At 42.7% G+C, this 16257-nt stretch overlaps 1 protein-coding gene across 9 annotated transcripts in view; it reads left to right on the plus strand.

Moving 5' to 3' along the window:
• The first annotated feature begins 463 nt into the window (after positions 1-463).
• Positions 464-16257, plus strand: part of CPEB2 (cytoplasmic polyadenylation element binding protein 2) — a 63683-nt gene continuing 47889 nt past the window's right edge. For 2 of the 9 annotated variants that reach the window (XM_036261673.1, XM_036261681.1), the window contains exons 1-5: positions 464-475; positions 507-2330; positions 4818-5099; positions 5854-5943; positions 14678-14768. In XM_036261673.1, the coding sequence (XP_036117566.1) occupies positions 681-2330; positions 4818-5099; positions 5854-5943; positions 14678-14768 (2113 nt within the window). In that variant the 5' untranslated portion in view covers positions 464-475; positions 507-680. Of the gene's footprint in view, positions 476-506; positions 2331-4817; positions 5109-5853; positions 5944-12890; positions 13016-14677; positions 14769-16257 lie in introns of those variants that run through there. The other 7 variants (XM_036261691.1, XM_036261701.1, XM_036261697.1 and 4 more) reach the window with 5 other exon arrangements.

Consider the following 16257-nt stretch of genomic DNA (forward strand, 5'->3'; position numbering starts at 1 on the left):
CCAGCCCCACCCTGCAAAGGCCCTGCCCCAGGGAAGCACCCGTCGGTGCGGCCCGGCCTCACATGACCGCGGGTGGGGCGGAGGTGACACGAAGGGGGCGTGGCCGCGAGCGCGCCCGGCCCGGAGCGGCAGGGGGCGCGTTGCACTGGAGCAGCAGGGGCCGTTGCCCCGGAATCGTGCGCGCCGCCCGCGCGTGCCCGCTCTCACTCGCGCGCGAGCCCGGCGCTCAGAACCCGGCGGGCCGCCCGCCGCCCCAACCGGCCGTTCGTCTCCCCTGGGCTCGGGAGGGGAGCCAGGAGACGCGCCGCTCGCTCTCGCGCGCCCCGCCCTCCGAGCGCGCCCCGGCCGAGCCTGCATATTAATGAGGGGCGGGGCGGCCGCGCGCCAGCGCGTGCCGGGACGCGCCGCGGGGGGCGGTGCGATTGTGAGGTGGCGCTGACGCACGTTCCGGGGTTCTTAAGCGGCGAGGGCGGCGGTGGCGGCGGCGCCCGAGCCGGTCTCGGGAGGCGGCGGTGGCCGCCGAGAGGGGCGGCGGGGCCGCAGTCGGCGCCCCGGCCGCAGTCACGGTGTCCCTCCCTCACTGACTCCCCCTCCCACCACGGCCGCGCCGCCCTACAGCAGGCGGCTTCTTAGGCGGGCAGCGGACGGGGCGCGATCCTCCCGTTGCCCCGGCCTGATAAATGAGGGACTTCGGGTTTGGGGTGCTGCAGACCGCCCCGCTCCGCAGCAGCAGCCCCGGGTCCCTATTCGGCGGCGGGACGTACCGTCCTCACGCCGCGCGGCCCGCCGCGGCCGCCGCCCCGCTGCCCGCCGCCACGCCCTTCGGCCCGCTCTCGCCGCCGCCGTTGCCTGTCACCGGGTTCTCGGAGGCCGCCTCCCCCTTCCCCGTCCCCCTCGGCTGCGGCGGCGCGGGCAGCGCGGCCGCCGCCGCTTCCTCTTCCTCCGCGTTCCCGGCGCGGCAGCAGACCATGCAGGATGAGCTGCTGCTGGGGCTGACACAGCAGCCGGCGCGGCCGCGCTCGGGGGCGGCGGCCGCGGAGAAACTCCCCAACCACCACCCCGGCGGCGGCACGAACGCGGGTGTGACCCACCTCCTCCCCTCCCAGGACTTCAAACCGAGTCTGCACCACCCCTCCTCCTCCTCCGCCTCCTCCTGCTGTTGCTGCCGCACCTCCTCCCCGCAGGACTTCAGTAAGCGGCAGCAGCAGCAGCTGAGCAGCCAGAAGAGGAAAGAGTTCAGCCCTCCCCGCCTTCCCCACCCTGCGGACTCGAAGCCGCCGCCGCTCCACCGCCCCGGCCGGTTCAGCCCGCCGCCGCCCGGCCCGCCCCTCCAGCCGGCGCCGCTCGCCCAGCGCCAGCAGCCGCAGCAGCAGTTCAGCCTCCCGCACCCGCAGCACCTCCCGCCGCAGGACTTCGCCCCGCGGCAGCGCCCGGCCGACCTGCCCCCGCTCCCGCAGCTCCAGCCTTCGCCGCCCGCAGCCCCGCGGCGCCGCCACGGAGGCGCGGGCAGCCCGCGCAGGACCTCGGCCGCGGGCGAGGGCAGCGCCGCCGAGCCCCCCAATGCGGGCTTGGCCCCCTCGACGCCGCCGGTGAACCCCGCGCCGGGCTCCATGGAGTCGCCCAACCACCCCCTGCTCAACAGTCCCAGTCCCCTCCTGCCCGGCGGGGCGCTCGGCACCGGCGCCTTCAGCAGCCTGCAGAGCCCGGACCTTCCGCACCCGGGCGGCGGGGGCGGGGGGCCCCCCGGAGGCGGAGGAGGAGGCGGCTCCGCGTCGCCGCCGCCGCTGCCCGGCTTCGGCACCCCCTGGTCGGTGCAGACCGCGTCGCCGCCGCCCCAGCCGCAGCCGCCGCCGCCGCCCCAGCCCCAGCAGCCGCCGCCGCCGCCCCAGCAGCCGCCGCCGCCCCAGCCGCCGCAGCCCGGCTCGTCCGCCGCCGGCCCGGGTGGCGGCAGCGGCGGCGGCGGCTCGCTCAGCGCCATGCCGCCGCCCAGCCCCGACTCGGAGAACGGCTTCTACCCCGGGCTGCCGTCGTCCATGAACCCGGCCTTCTTCCCGAGCTTCTCGCCCGTGTCCCCGCACGGCTGCGCGGGGCTCAGCGTGCCGGCCGGCGGCGGCGGCGGCGGCGGCGGCTTCGGCGGCCCCTTCTCGGCGGCCGCGGTGCCCCCGCCGCCGCCGCCCGCCATGAACGTACCGCAGCAGCAGCCGCCCCCGCCCGCCGCGCCGCAGCAGCCGCCGAGCCGGAGGTCGCCCGTCAGCCCGCAGCTCCCGCAGCAGCACCAGGCGGCGGCGGCCGCCTTCCTGCAGCAGCGGAACTCCTACAACCACCACCAGGTAGGCGCCGGCCGGGCCGGGAGGGTGCGGCTGGCGGGGGAGCCGCGGCCGGGCGCCCCCTCGAACGCCGGAGCGCGGGGGCCGGCGGCGTCTCCCGCGTCCCTCGCGGCGGGCCACCCACCCCCGCGACCCCGGCCGCGCGGACGCCCCTGGGCTGGAGGCCGCTGTCCGGGGTCCGGGCCGAGAGTCGCGGCGGGGACGCGGGGCGGCCGCTCGGGGAAGGGCGTGGGGAGCGGACTTGGGAAGGAGGGACATGGTCCCCGGGGACGGTGCGTGTCGTCCGGGGAGGGAGCCCGCGGAGGGGCTTTGCTAGGCGGTGGCTTCCCCCGTCGTCGGCCGGCGCGGGGCGTCGCCGGGGCGGCGGGGGTGGCCGGACCGGCGTGGGGAGCAGGCGGCCGGGCAGCTGGTCCTGCCCCCGGCGCCCGGGGCCGCGTCCTCCTCTGTCAGCCGCCTGGACAGAGAACCGGCCGCCCGGCGCCGCGGGGGCTTCCGGCCGGGCTTCGTCAGGTTCGGCGGCCGGGGCGGGGTGAGAACGGGGCGAGGCGAGAACGGGGCGAGGCGGGGGTCGGCGGTACCTGGCAGGCCGGCTCCGGGCGTCTCCGCGGGGGCCGCGCCCCCGAATGACGGGCGTTTCTGTTTCGAGTGGGTCGTGTAATTGTGAAATAACCCGGCGGGGCCGTGTCCATCCGGGGCCTTTCGGGCCGAGGCCGCGTCTGTTGCCCTCGGGACGGGGTCTGCGTGGCCGCTGGGCTGGTGAGTGGGGGAGGCGCTCGGTCCTGGTTTTGGTCCGGTCGGTGTGCGGTGGCCCGCGCCCTGCTGGAGGCCGTGTCGCGGAGGACAGAGCAGGGGCTGGACCCGAACCAGTGCCCGCCTGCCCCGCGCTCTGCTGACCAGTTCACGGTTTCAGCGAGTCGCCTTCGAAGGGGCATAACTCTCTACATTAACCAAAGTGACAGTTAACAGTTTATTTCAATTAGCCGGAGTAACAGCCAGTTTCTGTTGAATCACTGGTTTCTCCCCGACGAAGGAGAATGTGGCCTGGAAGGATTGAAAATGGGGAATTGTGAAATAATACTCCACTTTTTCATGACTCGCGTTTTTTATTTATTTTTTTACTTGCCACCGAAAATGATAGGCTTCAATTCCTGAAGATAGAATGTAGAAATTGAAATACCATATACCATGATCCATATTTAGATTTAAGCTGCTTTTTGTCGAAAGAGGGGTCTGGCAGCGGAGTGAAAGGGCACAGGCTGTCACATGGAATTTCCGATCACTAGATCACGGGAAGAGAACTTTGGGCACTGTGTCGCTGGGGACAGGTCTCTCCGTGCCCCTTCGCTGTGCTTTTGTACTGTGTGGAGGGTGAAACAGGAGTATATATTCGTGATGATGTTAGCATTTTAAAAGTTGTTTTTTAGTAGGTACTATATATCAGGTTTGGGTTCTTTGTCTTGTTTAAGCAGGCTTATTTTGAGGCTGTTGTATTTATTGACTTATAGTAACTGTATGGTCCATACCTGTTTTGGCTACATGTTAGCACAAAATTGTTAAAAGTGTAAGTTTATTGATAATATACTTTCTAGAACTGAATCCATTTTAAAAAAACCTACACTTAATAGGCTTTTGATGGATTTTCCATTCTTTGATGACATAACTTTTTGCCATAGGTTCTTGTTTGGAATACATTTTACTTTAGAAAATGAATGAAGTTAATAGAGACTTGTATTATTAACATCTTTACTAGAATAATCAAAGCATATAGTTGTTTATTTTTTGTATATCTCAGTGGATCCACCTATGGGTAACATTAGATAATTGCTTAACAGTTCATGGATACTTAAAAACAAAAGCAAAAATACTTTAAAAGAAACTACATTAAAACTGGAATAAAAGATCTTAAAAGTTCAGTAAATAATGCAGAAAAGGACATATTTCCTATATTGTCCCTTTCCCAAAAGGCCTTTATTAATTTGTGCAACAGAATAAGGCCAAATCTTATTCACTTTTGCAGTCATACAACTTGTTTTGGAAAGCTAAAGTCTAACTATTTCACCCATATGATTGGTGTACTTTGATTAATAAAGATTATGTTTTTGCTTGTGTGCCTACCAGAATGTGGTTGCTTTAAGGTCATAATGTAGGGTATATCTTTAAGGATCTTCAAGTTATCATGTATATGGTACTCTCTGAAGGGGGGGGGAGTAACTACATGCTTCTATTTTAGTGATTGTCATGAACTATCTGCTTGATTCAGTATAATTTATAGTAGAGAGGAGGATGAAAATCCACCTCACATTAAATGAATGTTTTAATATAGCAAGATCTCAAGCCTATTACTTTTTGTAAACTAGTTAAGGATGTATTCTGTATATTCTATATTTTATTTTTTAAAGATCATATAAATTCTTAGTTCAGGTCTAAAATTTGAATTTCAATTATAAACTCTTCAAATGCCTGTAATTTAAATAGATATGTTTTTCCCAGCCTCTTCTGAAACAATCTCCTTGGAGCAACCATCAGAGCAGTGGCTGGGGCACTGGAAGTATGTCCTGGGGAGCAATGCATGGCAGAGATCATCGTAGAACTGGAAACATGGGGATTCCAGGAACTATGAATCAGATATCTCCACTGAAAAAACCGTTTTCTGGTAATGTCATAGCACCACCGAAATTTACTCGCTCTACTCCATCACTGACTCCAAAATCTTGGATTGAAGATAATGTGTTCAGAACAGACAACAATAGTAATACACTCTTACCCTTACAGGTAAGAATGGTATGTAAATGGCCTTATTTCTAATGTTAATCTTTCAAAATTAGAAATTGAGTAGTGGTAGTAGTCAAGGTAGTATGGTAAAATTAACAGTTTAAAAAAGAAAGTTTTAGCTTTTAAGCATATATAATTTCATTATCAAAGGATAGAATACCTATATGAAAAAAATTGACGCTATAAAAAATTCTGTAAGCACGATAGAAAATAAATTTCATAAAATGTAGAAAAACCTGCTGTATTTCTTAAATACATATTGAAGCTTTTAATTGGCAGTTCCTTAAGAATGCCTTAATTTATTAATGTTTAATAGGTCACCAAAATGAGTTTCTCTTACAATAGAGCTAAACTAAAATGTCCATAATCGTGCATAGATTTGACTATGATCAGCTGTATGTGTATTAGAATATACTTAACTACAGCTATGATTATGGCAAAACAATAGGACTTTTTACATCAAATTAAAATTTGTCTTCACTGGTTCAATGACTATTAGTTTTTTAAATGTGGCCTAATAGTTACGATGATTGACGTTTTTTCAGGCCTTTTTTAGTATTTTGTTGATATTGCAGGTTAATGAAACTCCCTTATGGCTATTTAAAATGAGATTTCCCCCCCCCCTAAAACCTTTAGAAGACAGAATAAAAATAGAAAGAACTTTGTTTTTTGTTTTCTTTTCTTCCTTTTTTCGGTGGGTGGGTATGGGAAAGAGAACTGCTTATTTCTGATGAAAACTTCTATGCTGTTGAAGGTGAGATCTAGTTTGCAGTTGCCAGCTTGGGGCTCAGATTCACTCCAAGATAGTTGGTGCACTGCAGCCGGAACATCCAGAATAGACCAGGTAGGCTGCACAGTGTATATTTTTCAGGACTTTCGCTAGGAGTTTAGTATTTATATTATGAGGAGGATTTATTATTTACTTTCTGATTATATCTATTTAAGCATATGTCAGAGAGCATTAAAGCAATTTATTTTTAAAGGGTCACTTGACTTAAACTTACAAAATGTGTCATTTTTATATTTAAAAGTAATTCATAAGCATTTCTTATTTCCAAAACATAATAAAATTGTTTTTGGATAAAGGAATTATATACCCAAAAGGCACCTGGCTTTAAACATCAGTCAAATGGAACAGATTTTTATCTCTTTTCAGAATTATTTGCAGTTAGATACAAAATCACATGTTTACTTAACCTCCAACTTGACATTTCATCAATGTTTTACAGAATTTCATGTTTTCATGAAATCTGCTACGTTGGTCTTATGATATAGTTCTTAAAAAGCACTTAGTTCAGCTTTTTCAACTTGATAAAAAAATTTTACGATACAGTATTTTCCCTAAGTTTAGTTACGGCTCTTATATACTGTCTTCTTCCAAATAATCAGTTTCCTAGGGGAAAACCCTGAGTCAGAAAGCTGACAGACAGTCTTTGTGGTTACAAAATGCTACTTCTCTTCCTACAGACTAAATTTGAATACTCTGAGTACTAGGTGATGAGAATCATTATAGGATAGATAGAAAACGCAGCCCTTACATCTGAGGGTTCTTTTCTACAGAACCAAAGTTTGAACACAGAGTTGACATTATGGGAGTCCCCTGAATGGATCTGTGTTATCCTTAACTAAGGCTCTTCCTTAGTTTATTTATGAACATGAGATGATTTTACAAGTAAAGACTATATACATAGATTAGTATGTTTGTAAATAACATTCTAATCTGGAGGGTTAGCAATAACTTCAATAATTAACAATGAACACTTGTTTTAGCCCGGCCAGTGTGGCTCAGTGGTTGAGCGTTGACCTGTGCACCATGAGGTCACTGGTTCAATTCCTGGTCAGGGCACATGCCCAGGTTGTGGGCCAAATCCCCAGCAGGGATTTGAGAGGCAGCCAGTCAGTGTTTTCTCTCATCGATGTTTCTCTCTCTCCCTCTCCCTTCCTCTCTCTCTAAAATCAATAAAGAAAAAAAATTTTTTTAAAACAATTAGCACTTGTTTTAGACAAGTCCTACCTATTTACCAAAGTAGTCCTGCCTGGATCTTCACTTAGAAATAAGTAGTTATCTCATAAATTTGTAATTTATTATCTTGTTAATGTAAGTTAGCTATTCATCTCTTTCTATTGTCTTTTTCACCCTGGTTCTGTTAGGCCATATTAATATCATTTTTATGGTAGCATTGAATATATAAATGCCTAGGAAATGGTATGTTAGAAGAGACAAAATTATTCCAAGATAATAGCATGCACAGAAGGATATATATCTCGAGAGAAAGAAGAAGACAAATTAGCTGCCATATAAAGGGTCTGTGGGTTGGGGGTCGGGGGATGTGCTGAAAAATAGGTTTTTAAGATGGTGTCAGTTGGTGGAATGCTAGAGAAAAGAGGTGATAAGGAAAGGGAAGTTTGCAAATTGGACTCTGCAGAGGTGCTCCTGGGCCTCAATTCTCCCACTTAAACCCCAGTCAAAGCCACTCTGCTTTTACCTATTTTATAATCTAGTGTTTTGGTACTTAAATTTTTTTTAAATAAATTGCTGAGATACTGCATTCCTTGTGGACTCTTAAGCAACAGGTGTGATGTGATAAGTTGAAGACCGTGATTAGAAAAGAAAAAAAAAAAAAGATAGTGAAAAGTGAACTAAATTAGAAGGAATGGAGGTTTGAAACCCGAATCATCTTCCTTTTACTCTCACAATCTTTATCACATTGTATGACAGTTTATGGGCCTTTATCTGTTTGGGTCATAATTTCATTATAAAAGGAGGACCTTGGACCAGGTCATATAAGATCTTTTTAGTGTTTAAACCTTCTCTGATCTCTTTTGACCATTTCTTTTCCTCCCTCCTCCCTGCTTCCTGGCCCCTGCTATCCATCCCTCTCCCTTTATTTTGAGAATCTTAGGGTCTGGGTTTATTGTGGGGGAAGTGATGGGTATTGGTCCCAAGCAGTTGGGGGTATAGTGTATGGTCTCTCAACTGGTCTTGAAAGCAATGTTGTCTCCTTTGAGTACTGTAAGGGTACTTATACAAAATTTGTTCTGTGTTTCTGCCATAAAAGGTTGAGGTATTTGAAGTTGAGATTCTTAAAAATACAGCAGCAGCTAAAAACTACAATTGGTATCTTGGTTGGATAGTTCCTCACTATTTGGCAAAGTTAAAACTGTAGAAAATACTTAAGCACTTAAATATCTGAGAGATTATTTTCATCTCTAATCCTTTTGCATCATGTACAACATTCTAATAATAATAAATTTTAGTTAACAAATACATTATTTTAAAACATTTACATTTTTATTTCCTTTAGTCTCAAATTGATTAGGCCTAAAAAAAATACTAAACTCTAGAACTGAAACCTTAATTCTTATACCTGGATACTTTGGGCCTTACCTATAATTGAATTCAGTAAATGGGAAAGAAATAGGTTTATAGGTTGATTTAATTTAAGTGTATGTAAAATTTTTTGGCTGGGATTTCCTTATTTTAAATAATCCATTTTTAATGGAAAAGGTTCAAATTTAAAACTGTATTAAAACAAATGTAAATTGTTATGCATATTTCTGACTTTAAAATGAATATTAGATATTTCTATTAAATATCTTTAAGGCTAAGAATTACTTTTCTTTAAAACTCTATCAGCTAGTCAGTTACCTTTGCAAGAAATCATATTCAAGTGTGAATTCTAAATTACCTTAAAATGGAATTTTCTTTAGATATTAAGGTTGCAATATATGTATTCATTAACACTTGAATATTTTAAATCAAAGAGTAAACATACTAGTAGCAGAGGTTATTACAAGTTTTTATATGGCCCATCAGTTCTCTGTAAACAAACAACACCAGGCCTTTAAAACTGTGATATGGCCTGTGGAGCCCATAAGGTGTATGTCAGCCTGTCCTCTAGCTGGGATATTATTAATATATTCAACCTTAGGTTTTTGTTCTTATGGAAGTTCTTCCTACAGTTATTGAGCATGTCACATGAACTACCTTGAATTAATTAAAGGTATTTTTCACCAGTCTTTAAAATTCAGGGTATAATGATAATGTGATCAATGATAACATGGGCATCCCTTTCAGAAAAATACATTATTTAGAGTCTTTATTCACCTTTCACACAAAAAAATATACTACTCGACCAAGTCCAATTTTTCATTTAGTAAAGGATTTCTTAAACTACATCAGCTTCAGGGACACCAAACCGTTACACCTACTGAAAATGAGAAAGAATGGGTCTCTGACACACATTTAGGTAATGGATGTTTAATTTTTTTTATGTTTCCTATCCTGTGTTCAGTTTTTTTAATTATACTTGATATATTCTTAATATATTTTCTACTTGCCTGTCCATTTTCTTTGACCCCTGTGGGTACTAGAATAGCTTTGGCCATTTGGGGTCTTCAAAATTAAAAAAATAAATTTTCAGAATCACTGTTATGGCACTTTGTTGAGGATCAGAATAATAAAGGAAGTTTAAGAAATGAATGTTGATTATGTGTGTGGTAGTGTTTTAATTACCCTTGGGATATATGGGGGTAAATAACTACTCTTGACCATTGACCAGGTGAAGGTCCAGTGGGATGAAGAGAGGGGTATCATTGTGAAACAGCTGGAGAAGGTGAGAGATGGAGTGCTGTGCTGTGTGGTAGTAAGGAGAGCAGCACAGCATAAACTGCTGATTCAGTGCAGCGCAATAGCACTGTGATCAGGGGTGCATAATCGGTATTCAAATTGAGGAAAATATTACCACAACTTTGCTTCTCTTATTTTAAAACTAGAGAACCAAACCCAAAAAAAATACAGTAAAAGCTGATCTTTATACTTAGGCAGAAGAGTATATGCTCAAGCACCTGGTATATCTTTAAATATGAGGATATAGTGTTTTTCTGTAATCTATCCTGTTTTTCTTTGGGAGAATACTTAATTGTCAAGAGGGAAAGGTTCTACTCGACCACTTCCTTCGTTTGAAATAGAACAGAGTTTTGTATATATCAAAGTAAAAATATGACATCACATAAAAAAGTTCCCTTTTAGTTGGAAATCCTCTTGTACTACTTGTAATATCGTTGACTTTCTTAGTTATTTTTTAGTGTTTATAAAAATCTTTACTCAGGCCATCATCCTTTTTAAGATTAGGATTACTTCATGTTTTATGTGTTTTTCAAATTTTCTAGGACTTGATTGTCACTTCTATCAGTCTTTGTGGCAAATGTCTGGGTTTACAAAAAACAATAAAATATTAGAATATAAGATAATTATAGTTTTCCACCACTGCTTTTTCATTTTTGCCTGTTCATTGTTGTGGGATTCTGTAATCTCGTTTTCTCAAAGCTCATTTAGTTAATTCTTTGCCAGGTAGTTTTCATATTTAAAGTAGATTGGAGTAAACTTCCTCATAAAGATTCTTCTGTGAAATACTTTGGCTGTTTTTAAATAGTCATGTAGTAATAAATGCAAGTTACATTGCTACGATTTTCCATTTATGCTAATCAGTATTGCTGTATTCATGGTTACTTTAAAATGGTTCCAGGATTCCAATTTAGTTTTTAAACCAATGGCAGTTTGTGTGAACACAAATTTTTCTAATATTCATATTTTAGAAGGATACCTGACTGTTTTATCGTCAGATTTGTTTCTGTTTTTTTTTTTTTTTTTTTTCAGAAGTCATATTTTGATTCCCCACATTTAATGAGATTATCTGTATTTTGAGCATTTACATATAGGTCTCATTAAATCCAAATAGCAATTTTGGGATGTCATGAGCTCTTTGCCTGATCAAGGTTATTTGTGTTTGGTGCTTTAAAAATCATGTGAGATGCAGCTGATGAGTAACGAAGTAAAACTAAGCTAATAGTTTTTAAATAGCTTTACTATTTTCTTTGCTAAAATAGGACTTTGTTTCATGATGAAAGACTTGTCTGGGAAGGAAAATAAGGGACCTTATAAGTGGGCATCTCACTATTTCAGCCACCGACAGTGTATATAGAATTACTTCATTAATTTTACTGTGTTCTAAAGCAAGAGGGGATCACACTTCTTGGAATGGAGGTAGAAGGTGGCCACATAGAACAAAAGTTTGTGTGGGAAATGCCATTTGGGTAGTGTTAATAGTTACCATTAAATTAAGCTCATAGGTTGACTGAATATGGGACATAGTCTGATTCTGTTCAAAATACATCACCCTGAGAAGATAGCCTTGAACTATAATATATTTTCTTTGTGAGAATTTAAGGTAAAAAGAATATAAAGAATTTATAATATACTGTATCTTAGAACTTATAACAATCAGCATACCTTCTGAGGTTTTTTTCGCTTAATTATATGAACCGTTTTTATCTTGACAGTTTATATATTTTAATTATATATTAAGTACATCGGGAAACTTTGAATATAATATCACTTAATCTTCTATTTTGTGGTCAGAAATTCAAGTTAATAGCAAGGCTACATTAAAATCTAATGCTTGTCACAGTTTCGTTAATTAACATTTGAGAACCTATTCAATGGAAGAGTCTAAGAAGGCTTTCTATATGGTCTTTAATAATTGCCATATAAAAATTCAGTCTTTGTGCCCTGGCTGGTTTGGCTCAGAGTTTAGAGCATCAGCTGGCGGATCAAAGAGTCTCTGGTTCAATTGTGGTCAAGGGTACATACTCGGCCCTGCTTGGAGTCCTGTGGGAGGCAGCCAATTGATGTGTCTCTCTCACATCAATGATTCTCATTCTCTCTCTCTCTCTCTCTCTCTCTCTCTCTCCCTCCCTCCCTCCCACTCTGTCTGAAGATAAATGGAAAAATATCCTCGGGTAAGGTTTAAAAAAGAAAATAAAAATTAGTTTCTGCCCTCACAGACATCAAATTAAACATTTTTGCAAAGTTTTTATGGTACAGAGAAAAAGTACCATTCAACAAACATTTGAGATCTAGCTGTATTCCATAATTAGAAGGTCTCTACCCCTGATTAGCTTTGAAGTTCAGTGGAAGAGGGAGGAAAATTTATAAAAATTAGTTATGAACAAAGTATAGTAGAAACACAGAAGATGAAAATATTTCCATAGATTACTAAAATTGTATGTCATCTTTGCTGAAGGGCCATGCTCTTCTCTATTCCAGTGTTACTTATTATATAGTCTTTTTTTTTCCTATTATTTGCATTATTTTAAAGGTGGATTTTAGGCACCATCTAGTCTGACATGATTATTTTCTTTTCTAGAAGATGGAATAGAGCCTGAAGAAATTCAGTAACTTAAGATCAAGAAGTTCAGTGCTTCTTAAAGTACAGTCTCTGGGACTGCAGCAGCCTCAGTATCACCTGAGACCTTGTTGGGAAAATAGATCTCAGGGATCACTCCCAACCTGTTTCATCAGACTCTGTATGGGTCCCAGCAATCTGTGTTTTTAAAAAGCCTTCCAGCTGATTCTGAAATAGGTTCAAGTTTGAAAACTGCTGTTACAGCTCAGTGATTCTCTGTGCCACCCCGTTCCTGATGAGTGTGTTCTCCTTGAGGAGTTCAAGTAAAAATAAGGGTTACACTATAGATAATTGATGATAAAGTTGGAATAAGAGCCTCTAGTCTAGTATTGTTTTCATCATTCAGTGTTACTTTTCACAGTTAAATTTCTTGACAGCAACTTGTTTAATCTATAATACTGATTCCAGTTCCCTAGCTTTAAAAAGGTCACAACCCTAATTTAAACCTCAAGGTAGGGTAAGTAAATCAACATATTCTCAGGAAAACTTCTTATGTTTTTCTTCTACTTTCTAAAAAATCGGTTCTGAATCTTCTGGATTGTAGACTCCTTTGGAAAACCAGTGAAACCCATAAATCTTTCTTCAGAAAAAAGATGACGGACTTGCACTACAGAATGTTGTATATAATCTCAGAGATTTCATGATCCTTCTTGAAGACTATGGACCCAGGTTAAGAACTGCCAATTCTGATTTCTGTGGAGGCTTTCTTTCAACTCTCATGATTCTTCTCTTTCCTTTTTCTGTGTTAATTATTATTATTATTTTTTTTTAATTTCTGAAGTTTGCCTTCCTTAAAAGTATGTTGAAATCTTGTTGTTTAGGGCGGTGGTTCTGTTCAGAATCACTTAGAGTTGTCACAATAGATGGTTAGACCCCAACCCCAGAGTTTTTGCTTCAGTATATCTGGGATGAAGCCCAACAGTTTGCATTTTTAACTAGTTCCTAGGCAATGCTGATGTTGCTGGTCCCAAAGGGTTATTAGGTAGAAGAAGTAGCAGATTGGCCCTTGTAGATTCAGAAGACAGAACTAAGACCACTGGGCGCTGGTTACTGAGAGGTAGTTTTTGGTTCAATGTAAGAACTTTCTTTAACTACTAGATATGGTCAAATATGGAGTGGGTAGTCTGGGGAACTCCCAGTCACTGGATATGTCCAGGGCTGAATGGGCATCTGGCAGATTCCTCTGCAGTAGAAGGTTCATTCATTTATTCATTCCTCCATTTATTCACCAAATAAGCATGCGTTGCCTGCCTGGTAAGAGCTGGAAGCTGGGGAGAATGTGTTAATCATTTTTTGAGAGTTAAAAATAGCCTGCCCTGCCTCCCCTACACATTCATACACGTACAGAAGCACATGCTTGCGTGTGCACCCACACCCATAAATGAGTGGATGGGTGGGGGTTAGTGCTGACATATTTTGGTAAAAATCTTCCTCATGATTTGGGGGGCATGGGTCAGATCTTGCTATGGTAGTTCCCCATTTATATTTGTTCAACTACATTGATTATATATTGAGCAAAATACTCTATGTTCATTCATGAATATTAAAGAATCTACTAGGCATGTTGGATTTAATATTCAGCAAACAAGACTTCTAATGACACAAAAGACTTTGTTCTGAGACTTGATGAGGTAGCACACATTTGATGAAATGAGAATGCTTCTGCTCCCCCACTCCCTTTTTTGCAGGGGAGTTAATAGGGAAAGAAGGTTAGAAATGCAGAGACAATATGTGGAGAATTCAGAGAGCAAGACTTGAATATAAATATTCTAAGTGTTGATCTTTATTTTGATACTGTATTTCATGCTCTTGATTTACTATATAATATGTTTATGCATTCATTATTGTGAGTTTCTAAATAAGTCAAATAACATACGATGTTTGATAGATGTTTAAAGTATGGTGCAATGGAATTAAGTCCTGTCCCTTCAATTTTTTTTTCAAATGCCAGTCTTCCTAGATATATGATAAAAGTTTAGAAATTAAATAACAACTAAAATTGCTTTCTGCATTTTAGAAATCTTTATAGGCTGAGAATGATAGCAATAAAAATTATTTTACTGTATTGATTAATACTGCCAATGAAATGAGATTGCTTTTGATATGTGATTTTGGAGGTAAATGTATTAAATATATTGTTCTTCGATACAAGAGCTATTGTAGTTTATAAGATCCTTAGTTATTTGTATTGTCTTAAGATGTAAACTCATTTATGATAGTATATTAATCAGATGTTCTATTTTATGTAAGAAGATTAAGTTAGTATATTTATCATCACTTTTCAAAATATAGTTGCATAGATTATATTCAGTCTTTTTTCTTCTCTTCTAGGATCGAAGTAGAATGTATGACAGTTTGAATATGCACTCTTTGGAAAATTCCCTTATTGATATTATGAGAGCAGAACATGATCCTCTTAAGGGTAGGTGACTTTTAAAAAAATTCTTGTATCATTTCATCAGTTTGCTTATCTTACCATTTTTATATGAAAGAACTTTAGAGCTTGAGTATCACTGAATAGCACCTATGCTACCTATAAAAGTATATGATGATTGTTAAGAAGAACCTTGTCTTGGTGAAATGTCATACTTTGTAGCTTATTTTGATTTATATGAAGAGAAATGTAAACCCATCTGTCTGGGCTTATTTTTTAAGAAAAAGCTACTGTTTAGAGGTACTCAGCAGTTCACCAGAGGATAAAGAGTAGATCTAAAAGTGTATAGTATAGTCACTTTTATAGATTTCTAGAATTCTGTGAAATACAGAAATATATTTTAATTTCTTACAGTACTTTCATTCACAATTTGTAGTGATTTCAACCTAGAATTATTCTAGGTTAACTTCCTTATTCTTCTGCTTCATATTATAGGGTATTGAAAGCAGGTATTTATAGTAGCTTCCCTGAAGTGTAGAAAGAGCTTTTCAAAAAGTTGGGGCAAATTGGGAGAAAGAATCAGCCCCACTGATCTTACAGTATCAGCCTTATTGTTAACTAACTGTATCTGAAAAAATTTTATTAATATTCTTGTTTTCATTTGTCTTTAGTAATTAGCATACATTTCTTTATAAATAAATCTCATTGCCTTTTATATTAATTATTTATATAAACTAGCAAACTGTGAGATTTGAGTGATGAGAAATATTAGTTATCTATTGCTGCATAATAAAGTATCCCCAAATTTAGCAGCTGAAAACAACAATAAGCATTTATTATCTCATGCGGTTTCTGTGAGTCAAGAATTCAGGAGCAGCTTAACTGGTGGTTTGGCTCAGGGTCTCTCATTGAATTAAAACCATGAGTTACTTTGCGGTCTTTCTGCATTTTTAATTCTATAAAGCCAAGTAAGAATTCCCTTACAAACTTTAACCTAAAAACTCTAGAACCTCAGTGTTGGCAGCTAGGGGATGAGGGGCACTCAGGGCTGGCTTGACAATACTGATCAGATAGCTGAACATTTTTGTTTTGTTTCTGGTTTTCCTAATTTCTTTATTTGTAAGGAGCTTGAGAAGTTTAAGGAATCATTAGTGATTGTTGACAACATGTGGCAATGGTAATTCTCCTAATAAGTGAATAAAGACAATTATACTATGTTTTATGTGGGTATTTTTTGTTTTTTTTTACCAACATTTAGCCTAGTTTTTTTCATCTTTGTATTGTATTGGAGTCTTGTTATTTTTCACTGTTACGTTGACAGTTTCAGTAGCATTGCCTTATATCTGTTGTTTCAAGAATAGAATCCAGTAATTTTTTATTATGAAGAATTTCTATTTTCTCGACTATCTAGAAAGAAAACTCTTAGAAATTGTAATACAATATAAAGCCAACATTAACTGTTACCGAAGGATAATGAAAAGGTTTTCATTGTTGTTTCCCCCAATCTTCTTTAAAAAGGTCTTTTGAAGATGTTCAG

This window comes from Molossus molossus, unplaced genomic scaffold, assembly GCF_014108415.1.
Source record: "Molossus molossus isolate mMolMol1 unplaced genomic scaffold, mMolMol1.p scaffold_m16_p_1, whole genome shotgun sequence".
NCBI lineage: Eukaryota > Metazoa > Chordata > Mammalia > Chiroptera > Molossidae > Molossus > Molossus molossus.